We start from the raw sequence: 10,566 nt of genomic DNA, 5'->3' as shown, positions 1-10,566 counted from the left end.
CAGTGGAGGGAAGCCAGGCATGGAGGGAGGAGGCAGACACAGTGGAGGAACCAGGCATGAGGGAGGGGCAGAGACACGTGGAGGACCAGGCATGGAGGGAGGAGGCAGAGACAGTGGAGGAACCAGGCATGGATGGAGGAGGCAGAGACAGTGGAGGAACCAGGCATGGAGGGAGGAGGCAGACACAGTGGAGGAACCAGGCATGGAGGGAGGAGGCAGACACAGTGGAGGAACCAGGCATGGAGGGAGGTGCCAGAGACAGTGGAGGAGGAACCAGGCATGAGGGAGGAGGCAGAGACAGTGAGGGAACCAGGCATGGAGGGAGGAGGCAGACACAGTGGAGGAACCAGGCATGGAGGGAGGTTGCCAGAGACAGTGGAGGAACCAGGCATGGAGGGGAGGGAGGCGAGACAGTGGAGGAACCAGGCATGGAGGGAGGAGGCAGACACAGTGGAGGAAACCAGGCATGGAGGGGAGGTGGCAGAGACAGTGGAGGAGCCAGGCATGGAGGGAGGAGGCAGACACAGTGGAGGAAACCAGGCATGAGGGAGGAGGGCAGAGACAGTGGAGGAACCAGGCATGGAGGGAGGTGCCAGAGACAGTGGAGGAACCAGGCATGGAGGGAGGTGCCAGAGACAGTGGAGGAGCCAGGCATGGAGGGAGGAGGCAGAGACAGTGGAGGAACCAGGCATGGAGGGAGGTGCCAGAGACAGTGGAGGAGCCAGGCATGGAGGGAGGAGGCAGAGACAGTGGAGGAGCCAGGCATGGAGGGAGGTGGCAGAGACAAGTGGAGGAACCAGGCATGGAGGGAGGAGGCAGAGACAGTGGGTGGAACCAGGCATGGAGGGAGGAGGCAGAGACAGTGGAGGAACCAGGCATGGAGGGAGGAGGCAGAGACAGTGGAGGAACCAGGCATGGAGGAGGAGGCAGAGACAGTGGAGGAGCCAGGCATGGAGGGAGGAGGCAGAGACAGTGGAGGAACCAGGCATGGAGGGAGGAGGCAGAGACAGTGGAGGAGCCAGGCATGGAGGGAGGAGGCAGAGACAGTAGAGGAACCAGGCATGGAGGGAGGAGGCAGAGACAGTGGAGGAACCAGGCATGGAGGGAGGAGCCAGAGACAGTGGAGGAACCAGGCATGGAGGGAGGAGGCAGAGACAGTAGAGGAACCAGGCATGGAGGGAGGAGGCAGAGACAGTGGAGGAACCAGGCATGGAGGGAGGAGGCAGAGACAGTGGAGGAACCAGGCATGGAGGGAGGAGGCAGAGACAGTGGAGGAACCAGGCATGGAGGGAGGAGGCAGAGACAGTGGAGGAACCAGGCATGGAGGGAGGTGCCAGAGACAGTGGGTGAAACTGGTAGGTTTTCACCTGTTTGGGGAGTTTATATATATATATATTGCTCGCATAAAATCCCCGTTTTTTTTTGCTTTGTATGTCGGGGGCGGGAGATTCATGTGATTGGTTGTTGGTCGTGTTGCTCGCAAAAAATCCCCAAGCTGTCAGACACGCCCAGCTCCAAGATTTTCAAGATTTGTTCAAAGCTGCTGTGTGGACAGGCCGTATAGACCTCACAGCGGGCGGAACCTGTCAAAAGAAAATCCCGAAATTGACATTATCTAAAAGTTTTAGATAATGTCAATTTCGGGATGTTCTTTTTGTTATTCTTACTCTCACTGTTAAAATAAAACCATTACAAGTATAGACTGTTCATTTCTTTGTAAGTGGGTAAACTTACAAAATCTGCAAGGGATCAAATACTTATTTCCTCCACTGTATTGAAATATTAATAAATAAAGCCCAGGGATGGCAGAGGATAGCAACTTCAGTCGAGGACAAGAGGACAATTAGTGCACAATATGAAACTGAGATGTCTTATACAGAGTGTATCTGTCTTTCACTACATGCTGTGTTTGCAGATGAAGTCCTGTGGAACGATCCTGTTTAAAGTCATTCCTGATGCAGCGCAGAGCAGCGGGAACAGCCAGAAGACGGTGAGTGCTCTGCCACTGTCCGGTTCTTTCTCTCATTGTTTTCATAACACACTTTACAAATACAGAACTCCACAACGAATTCAGGCAGAAGAGGGTTAAGGGCCACCGAGTTGAGATCTGACCAGAAGTGATTTCAGTTCTGAGCAAAAAAGGCAGATTTGTAACACTGAAAAACAAAGATGAGATCTGACCAGAAGTGATTTTTGTTTAGGTAGAAGTCAGAATTTTGAAAAAACAAAATCACAATCAGATTCAGAATCAGATTCAGAATCAGATTCAGAATCAGATTCAGAATCAGATTCAGAATCAGATTCAGAATCAGAATCAGAATTTCTGATTTTGTTTCTGATTCTGATTCTGAATCTGATTCTGATTCTGATTCTTTCTTCTTCTTCTCCCCCCCAGGTGTTCATGAAGGCGATGGTGGACTACTGCCCCCTGCTGGACACCTGCAGCCCCTGCCCCCCTGCAGGCATGATGTTCAGCAGAGGAGAGCTGCTGCAGGTCGTGGATCAGAGCGACGCCAGGTGGTGGCAGGCTAGGAAGATAATCTCCTCCCCCATGAAGATAAGCTCCTCCCCCTCTTCTTCCTCCACCTGCGCTGGGATCATCCCCTCCGCTAGCATGCTCCGGAGGTGATGAGATCATCATATTTACATGGATATAATAACTGTAGTGTTGCATTTAAATGAATAAAAACAGCATTGTTGCGTCAAATCTCCCAATGAACGGTCTCTATCACTAAAAGAGACGTACTGAAGTTAGAGCTTAACGAAGTCTAATAACTCAAAGAGGACCAAACGTTCAACAGAAAATGAGCTCGCCCTCTGTGTCGTACAAACAACAGGTGGACTAAATACAAACAAACAAGACCCATGTGACAAACACCTGAAGTGGTCATTAAATACAAATGTGTGCGATCTAAAATGACAACAACAATGCAGATCATTTCCTCAGGCTAGATAAGCATGTTGGCTCCTACAAGCTATAGCACACTGTGCTGATGTTTACAGTGTATCTAGGTACGTCTGTTATCACTTATGTGGCTTAACGGTGTTGAGATATAGAAAGGTAAATATGGGTGTCATCTGCATAGTGTTAAAGATGTTAGCTAACTTCTAACTGTGTGTTTTCAGGGAGTTGTACTGCACGTTTCTAAAAGTAGTATAAAGCACTTAGAGGGAGCTGTGTGAAGTTAAATATCTCTCTACTGTATTTACTGTTTATTTTGAACATGCTGCTGTTCCAAAAGAGTCCTAATTAGGGATTAATAAAGCACTCATTTGGTCTGATAGGAAGTGAACAGTTGTGTCTTCCTCTCTTCAGTAAGCAGAGGGAGAATTGGTGGTCTCAGCCCCTTCAGGTTCACACCTGCATCAAACCCCGTGAGTCTCTGTTTATTATCTATTATCTATGTGTATTTCATATTTACATCTATGATCTACAGTCTGCAGGAAACCGTTGTAATACTTCAGTACGACACAGATTCAAAAACATGATTGTTTAAGGTGGGGTAGGTAAGTTAGAGAAACCGGCTCGAGGTACACTTGTTGTCATCCCGATAGCAATGAATATCTGAAGTGCTTTGACAATAAATCCATAAATAAACATCATCAGTGGGTGGTTCTGTAGAAAGCTCGACCAATCATCTGAGCCGGCTAAAGTACTGGATGGCCTACCTGCCTGTCAGCCTTCCATCTGGGCACAAACTGATCTCTGCCCTCATTGGTCATGAGCGCGTTCGTGTGTGTTGGGGGAGGGGCTCTGTGAGGAAGGGGCAGATCTTTTCCGGTTGTGTATTTTCAAATTCTAGCGATCTCGAGCTGGTTTCTCCAAAATGACCTACCCCACCTTTAATGTAAGTGTGTCAGGCATAAGTGGGGAAACATTGAAATATAAATGTTGTTTTATGGAGAAGTGGAGATTAGTTTGATTTAGTTTGGAAAGTTTCTCGACACTTTTTACTTTATTTTTTAACCCAAAATGTCTGTTTTATTCTCTATATTTTGACATTGAAACTCTATTTGATTTTGGACATGTTTCTTTTTTTCTCTACATTTCAAACGTGTTCTTAAAACTTCAAAAGTATCCTCCACATTTAACATTTGTATTCTATTCTCAATATTTTTGATTAATTCTCAATATTTTCAAAATAATTCTCAATATTTATAATTAAATCTCCACATTGTTTATGTATTCCTGACAATTTAGATTTATTCTCAATATTTTTAATTGATTCTCAATATTTTTAAATCAATCTTCCACATTTGTTATGTATTCCTGATATTTTGACTTCCTCCTGAGCGTCCTCCTGAGCGTCCTTCTGAGCGTCCTCCTGGCGCCGTATGAGGAGGAATGCTGTTAAATGTCTCTCTGCGTCTCCTCACTTATAAACGGTGCTTCTCTGAACTAACAGTGCATGTCCCTGCTGTACATGAAGAGATTTTCATCACATGTTAAGCCTGTGTTTCTGTCCTCAGTGACCGTGGGAGGAAACGCTGGTGAGACCAGACTTTATTCATTCATCATGATCACCCGATATGTTCAAGTGAGAGCTGCTGAAACAAAGTTGATTCTGTTTTTATTTCAGATAACATTCAAACACCTGCTGATGAAAACTGTCCGGCAACAGGTACAGCACGTCGTGATGAAACCAGTTGTTTTGTTACTAGTTTCCCTATGAGCACAGTCAAATGTACTTTAGTGTAACGCCTTTTTATTTGAATGTCTTCTTCCTTCAGACGAGGCGGACTCTGAAGTCACCGATGGGATTTACCTCGGTGAGACACCATTTAGATGATTTATTTAAGTATATAAGTTTGTTTGTTGTGGGTTCATTTGTTTGTTTGATGTAAGAAAACAACAACAATAAGCTAAATGTTGCATATATACATAAGATAAGATAAGATGTACTTTATTGATCCCAATTTGGGAAATGTTGGCACATAAGTAGAAATTAAAAGAGTAGAAATAAACAATTCTATTACACATTACAAACATGTAAATAGAGCAAGATAAACAAGAAGAGAATGTAAAGTGAAATACTGTTTATTCTAATTATAGATAATAATGTTGGAACCAAACAGATGAATAAAACCGCCCGCTAAATGTGATTTATTTGTAATTTATTTCCAATTTATTTGTAATTTATTTGTAATTTATTTCCAATTTATTTGTAATTTACTTCAAAAAAGATTGTAATTTTTTGTAATTTAAACTACATTTTTTCTTGACGTTCCCCAGCTGGTTTCCGGCGTAGTTTCCGTCTGTGGAGGCGCACGTCATACAGAAGGAGGCGTCAGTCCTGCAGCTCCTGCTCCCCCGACACCAGCACCCTCTGCCCCCCCTACGAGGAGGTGGCTCTGTACCAGCGCCCCCCCCAGGAGAACCACCGCCTCATCATCCTGCTCGGTGAGGCCCGGGGAAATAACCCCCCCCACCACAAACATTAAGAATAACATTAATGCATCAATACTGTGGGTCAGGTTCATCACATCTCAAGATACAGGATCTTTACCTGAGAGTCAGAACATGGGGAGGGGGACATGTGCATTGTTACGGCAAAAGAGACAAAGATAGATTAAAAGTCCCCTAGTACGCAAAAGTCACTTCCTGATGTCTTTTCTACATCACTATGTGTCCATGGTGTGTGTACCCAGTGTGTCCCCCGTGTCCCCCCGGTGTGTCCCCGGTGTGTCAGGAGACTAACAAAGTGATGTCTTCTCTACATCACCATGTGTCCCCGGTGTGTCCCGGTGTGTCCCCGGTGTGTCCCGGTGTGTCCCGGTGTGTCCCGGTGTGTCCCGGTGTGTCCCGGTGTGTCCCGGTGTCCCCCCGGTGTGTCAGGAGACTAACAAAGTGATGTCTTCTCTACATCACCATGTGTCCCCGGTGTGTCCCCGGTGTGTCCCCGGTGTGTCCCGGTGTGTCCCGGTGTGTCCCGGTGTGTCCCTGGTGTGTCCCCGGTGTGTCTTGGTGTGTCCCCGGTGTGTCCCGGTGTGTCCCGGTGTGTCCCGGTGTGTCCCCGGTGTGTGTCCGGTGTGTGTCCCGGTGTGTCCCCAGTGTGTCCCGGTGTGTCCCCGGTGTGTCCCCGGTGTGTCCCCGGTGTGTCCCCCGTGTTTCCCCGGTGTGTCCCCGGTGTGTGTCCCCGGTGTGTCCCGGTGTGTCCCGGTGTGTTCCCGGTGTGTCCCCGGTGTGTGTCCCGGTGTGTGTCCCCGGTGTGTCCCCGGTGTGTCCCGGTGTGTGTCTGGTGTGTGTGTCCGGTGTGTGTCCGGTGTGTGTCCCGGTGTCTCCCCGGTGTGTCCCCGGTGTGTGTGTCCGGTGTGTCAGGAGACTCTCAAAGTGTCAGGAAATAAACCCCTCTCTCTTTTCCTCCGTACCCACATCTCTAAAAACGGGGAACAACGGAGCTGATCCAGATTTGCTGCGTCATGACGACATTACTCAAATGTGGGCGGGCTTTACCCCCACGGGCCAATCAGAAACGTTGCTGTCAGAAACAATGAGACGTGTTCTGAAGAGTTTATTTTGACTGCTTCTCATCGTGCTTCCTGTGTGCAGGTGCGACCCGGGTTGGAGTGAATGAACTGAGGAAGAATCTGATCAAACTGAACCCGTCCAGCTTCCAGAGTCCCGTCCCTCGTAGGTGACCTCCCTAACTGAACATGTCTAACTGTATAGTGTGAGGTTATTGTCGGTTTAGATTTTATTTTGACTGCTTCCAATCCAGATAATACAAAATAAGAAATGTAAATAAAAAGGAAAAACTAAACTAAAACAACAAAAACGACATGACATACTAGTGGGAACTTAAAGACATTTTATTGCTACTCGAATTAGATATTTTTTTATGGACTTGCATATTATTTGTATTTCTTTCCAACTTCCCATTTTTTAAAGACTTTAAAAAATATGTATTTATTAGATTTTAATCAGGAAAAAGGCCGTAATTAACGCCTGCATTTCTTATATTATCTTAATTCAAAACAGTTAATTTACTACATCAACAAAAAAGTAACATTTAAAAAAAATAATATATATATTGAAAAACATGGAGGTGAATACTAAGATTTGATTGGCTGTCGGCCACTTCCTGTAGACACCACTCGTCCAATGAGAGCGGGAGAGCAAACAGGAAGAGAATATCACTTCATCACCAGAGAGCTGTTCGAGTACATGGTCTGTAACCACAGGTGAGAAGAGCAAATAACTTTAACTTTAATTTTTGTATTTAATCGTATTTTATTATTATAATTTTCTCCATTCATTTTATATTGTAATTATCTTTGCCTTATGTGTGTGTGTGTCTGTGTGTGTGTGTCTGTGTGTGTCTGTGTCTGTGTCTGTCTGTCTGTCTGTCTGTCTGTCTGTCTGTCTGTCTGTCTGTCTGTCTGTCTGTCTGTCTGTCTGTCTGTCTGTTGTGTTGTGTGTGTGTGTGTGTGTGTGTGTGTGTGTGTGTGTGTGTGTGTGTGTGTGTGTGTGTGTGTGTGTGTGTGTGTGTGTGTGTGTGTGTGTGTGTGTGTGTGTGTGTGTGTGTGTGTGTGTGTGTGTGTGTGTGTGTGTGTGTGTGTGTGTGTGTGTGTGTGTGTGTGTGTGTGTGTGTGTGTAGGTTTGTAGAGTACGGAGAGTTTAAAGGTCAGCTCTACGGGACGAGCACCGACTCCATCGACGATGTCCTGAGACGAGGACGGATGTGCATCATCGACGTGGAACCACACGTGAGAATCAAATATCAATAATAATATCAATAACATGTATTTATTTATTAAATACAGGTAACAGGATGCTACATTTTGGACTGATTTTAGAGCCTTAAAATGTATTGAATGCAAATTAATGAAAGAAATAAGATGGTAAATAAAATAATTGAATACAACATTAATACATAGAGAGCATCACAGGAGATAGAATGAAGTTAACATATTGTAGAAAATCTATATTGGCAATGTGGACTAAATTCCAGGAATGTAATTGTTGTTATTGTTGTTGTTGTAGAGCATCCAGCCGCTGCGCTCAAAGAAGTTGAAGCCGTTCGTGATCTTCATCAAACCTCCGGCCGCCGACCGGCTCAGAGAAACTCGGAGAAACGCCCGAATCCTGTTGAGCTGCAGAGAGACACGAGAGTTCAGGGTGAGGGGGAAATAAAGAAATACAAAATAAATACGGAATAAATTAATATTAAACAATAGAGACTGTAACAGAGCTATCATATGCCTAAAGCTAGTGTTGTAGTACTCAAGACTGGTCTTGGTCTTGACTCGATCTCGAACTCTTAAAGTCTTGGTCTTTACTCTGTCTTGACCTCTTAAAGTCGAACTCTTAAAGTCTTGGTCTCGATCTCTTAAAGTCTTGGTCTTGACTCTGTCTCGACCTCTTAAAGTCGAACTCTTAAAGTCTTGGTCTCAAACTCTTAAAGTCTTGGTCTCAAACTTAAAGTCTTGGTCTTGACTCTGTCTCGAACTCTTAAAGTCTTGGTCTTGACTCTGTCTCGAACTCTTAAAGTCTTGATCTCGACCTCTTAAAGTCTTGGTCTCGAACTCTTAAAGTCTTGGTCTCGATCTCTTAAAGTCTTGCTCTTGACTCTGTCTCGACCTCTTAAAGTCGAACACTTAAAGTCTTGATCTCAAACTCTTAAAGTCTTGGTCTCAAGCTTAAAGTATTGGTCTTGACTCTGTCTCGAACTCTTAAAGTCTTGGTCTTGACTCTGTCTCAAACTCTTAAAGTCTTGGTCTTGACTCTGTCTCGAACTCTTAAAGTCATGGTCTTGTCTCTGTCTCGAACTCTTAAAGTCTTGGTCTTGACTCTGTCTCGAACTCTTAAAGTCTTGCTCTTGACTCTGTCTCGACCTCTTAAAGTAGAACTCTTAAAGTCTTGGTCTCGATCTCTTAAAGTCTTGCTCTTGACACTGTCTCGACCTCTTAAAGTTGAACTCTTAAAGTCTTGGTCTCAAACTTAAAGTCTTGGTCTTGACTCTGTCTCGAACTCTTAAAGTCTTGGTCTTGACTCTGTCTCGAACTCTTAAAGTCTTGATCTCGACCTCTTAAAGTCTTGGTCTCGAACTCTTAAAGTCTTGGTCTCGATCTCTTAAAGTCTTGCTCTTGACTCTGTCTCGACCTCTTAAAGTCGAACTCTAAAAGTCTTGGTCTCAAACTCTTAAAGTCTTGGTCTCAAACTCTTAAAGTCATGGTCTTGACTCTGTCTCGAAACCTTAAAGTCTTGCTCTTGACTCTGTCTCGAACTCTTAAAGTCTTGCTCATGACTTGGTCTTGGTTAAGCTGGTCTTGTCTACAACACTATAACAGAGTATAATGGTTCTCTTCTAGGAGGTCATACATCCTGTCATATACTTGGACCTCTGTTATCACGCGCACTTCTGTATCCTTGAAAGAGCACATTAATTTCGATCAGATTTTGGTCACTTTGTGATTTTTTCTAACCCTTTTTTTTGGGTTCTGCAACCATTAGCCAATAACCAACCAAGGTAAAAGCTACAGACAGAGAATCAGCACTTTGGAAACAGGGCTGAAACAGAGGGAATTATGGGGAATGCTGAAATGATCTGTTTGGTGTTTCAGCCAATCAGAGACAGGCTCTGGATATATAGGTGACCTGTGATATAGTGATGAAGAGGAGGATGATAAATGTCCTCTTTAATTCACATTTCCTCGCTGTGCTCCTGCAGGAGGAGGACTTTGTGAATCTGGAGGAAACGTCCCGTCTGATCGAAGAAAAATACAAACAGTTCTTCGACTTCACGCTGGAGAACAACGAGCTGCAAGAATCCTGCAGGAAACTCTACTCCATCATAAAGGAGGCGCAGGAGGAGGAGCAGTGGATACCAGTCAGCTGGAGCAGAGAGGAGGAGTGAGGAAGAGGAAATGATTGTAATATTTTGATGTTTATGACACATCATATTTATATAACGCTTGTTCCGGTGCTCAGAGAAGCTTCAAACAAATCTGAAAGCAAAAAGATAAGTTGCATTATTTGGGGCAAAACATACATTTTTAGATTTTTAAGATGTGTTCATTTTGAAACAATAATATTTGGGGGGAAATGTGTAATATTCAGATTTGAATATGTGGTTACATCTGAAGAATAGCAGTTGTCATATTTGTAGGGAACATTGTAATAATTGGAAAAGATGAGTTGTGATGTTTTGATCTAAAAAGAAAAGTATTTAAATGAAAAAAGTCGTTATATTTGTGGGAAAAATGGGAATACGGGTTTATCTAGAAAAGTAAACATGTATGAGTGTGTTTTATGTATTCAAATGTATTTTTGTAATTTACTGAGTTTCAAATGTTTTTAATGTTATATTTATTATGAGTTCTCGAGCAATCACATGACCTGAGATGTTGAGAATGGAATGGGAACGTAAAGCAATAAAGAAAAACATTAAAACGGCGTGTGTGTGGTGTGTGTGTGTGTGTCTCTGTGTGTGTGTGTGGTGTGTGTGTGTGTGTGGGTGGGTGTGTGGGTGTGGGTGTGGTGTGTGTGTATGTGTGGTGTGGTGTGGTGTGGTGTGTGGTGTGTGTGTGTGTGTCTCTGTGTGTGTATGTGTGTGTGTGTCAGGT

At 44.4% G+C, this 10,566-nt stretch overlaps 1 protein-coding gene across 1 annotated transcript; it reads left to right on the top strand.

Annotated features, from left to right (window-relative positions):
- The first annotated feature begins 1,900 nt into the window (after positions 1–1,900).
- On the top strand, positions 1,901–10,275 carry LOC117546872 (MAGUK p55 subfamily member 4-like). Its single transcript, XM_034217229.1, has 12 exons — positions 1,901–1,990; positions 2,396–2,625; positions 3,317–3,375; positions 4,471–4,491; positions 4,581–4,622; positions 4,732–4,770; positions 5,234–5,401; positions 6,551–6,631; positions 7,089–7,182; positions 7,599–7,707; positions 7,985–8,119; positions 9,672–10,275. Exons 1-12 carry the CDS (start codon positions 1,901–1,903, stop codon positions 9,855–9,857), a joined length of 1,254 nt encoding a protein of 417 aa, XP_034073120.1. The 3' UTR covers positions 9,858–10,275.
- Positions 10,276–10,566: the final 291 nt, after the last annotated feature.

This window comes from Gymnodraco acuticeps, unplaced genomic scaffold, assembly GCF_902827175.1.
Source record: "Gymnodraco acuticeps unplaced genomic scaffold, fGymAcu1.1, whole genome shotgun sequence".
In the NCBI taxonomy this organism is placed as follows: Eukaryota; Metazoa; Chordata; class Actinopteri; order Perciformes; family Bathydraconidae; genus Gymnodraco; species Gymnodraco acuticeps.
This window is presented reverse-complemented; position numbering and strand designations above follow the sequence as displayed.

What these genes read in the sequence shown, in the direction of transcription:
- LOC117546872 (XM_034217229.1), top strand. Translation starts at nt 1,901, where the DNA reads ATGCTGTGTTTGCAGATGAAGTCCTGTGGAACGATCCTGTTTAAAGTC. An exon ending in CACCGATGGGATTTACCTCG is followed by an intron (nt 4,771 to 5,233) that starts GTGAGACACCAT and finishes GACGTTCCCCAG; the next exon opens with CTGGTTTCCGGCGTAGTTTC. An exon ending in CCGCCTCATCATCCTGCTCG is followed by an intron (nt 5,402 to 6,550) that starts GTGAGGCCCGGG and finishes TCCTGTGTGCAG; the next exon opens with GTGCGACCCGGGTTGGAGTG.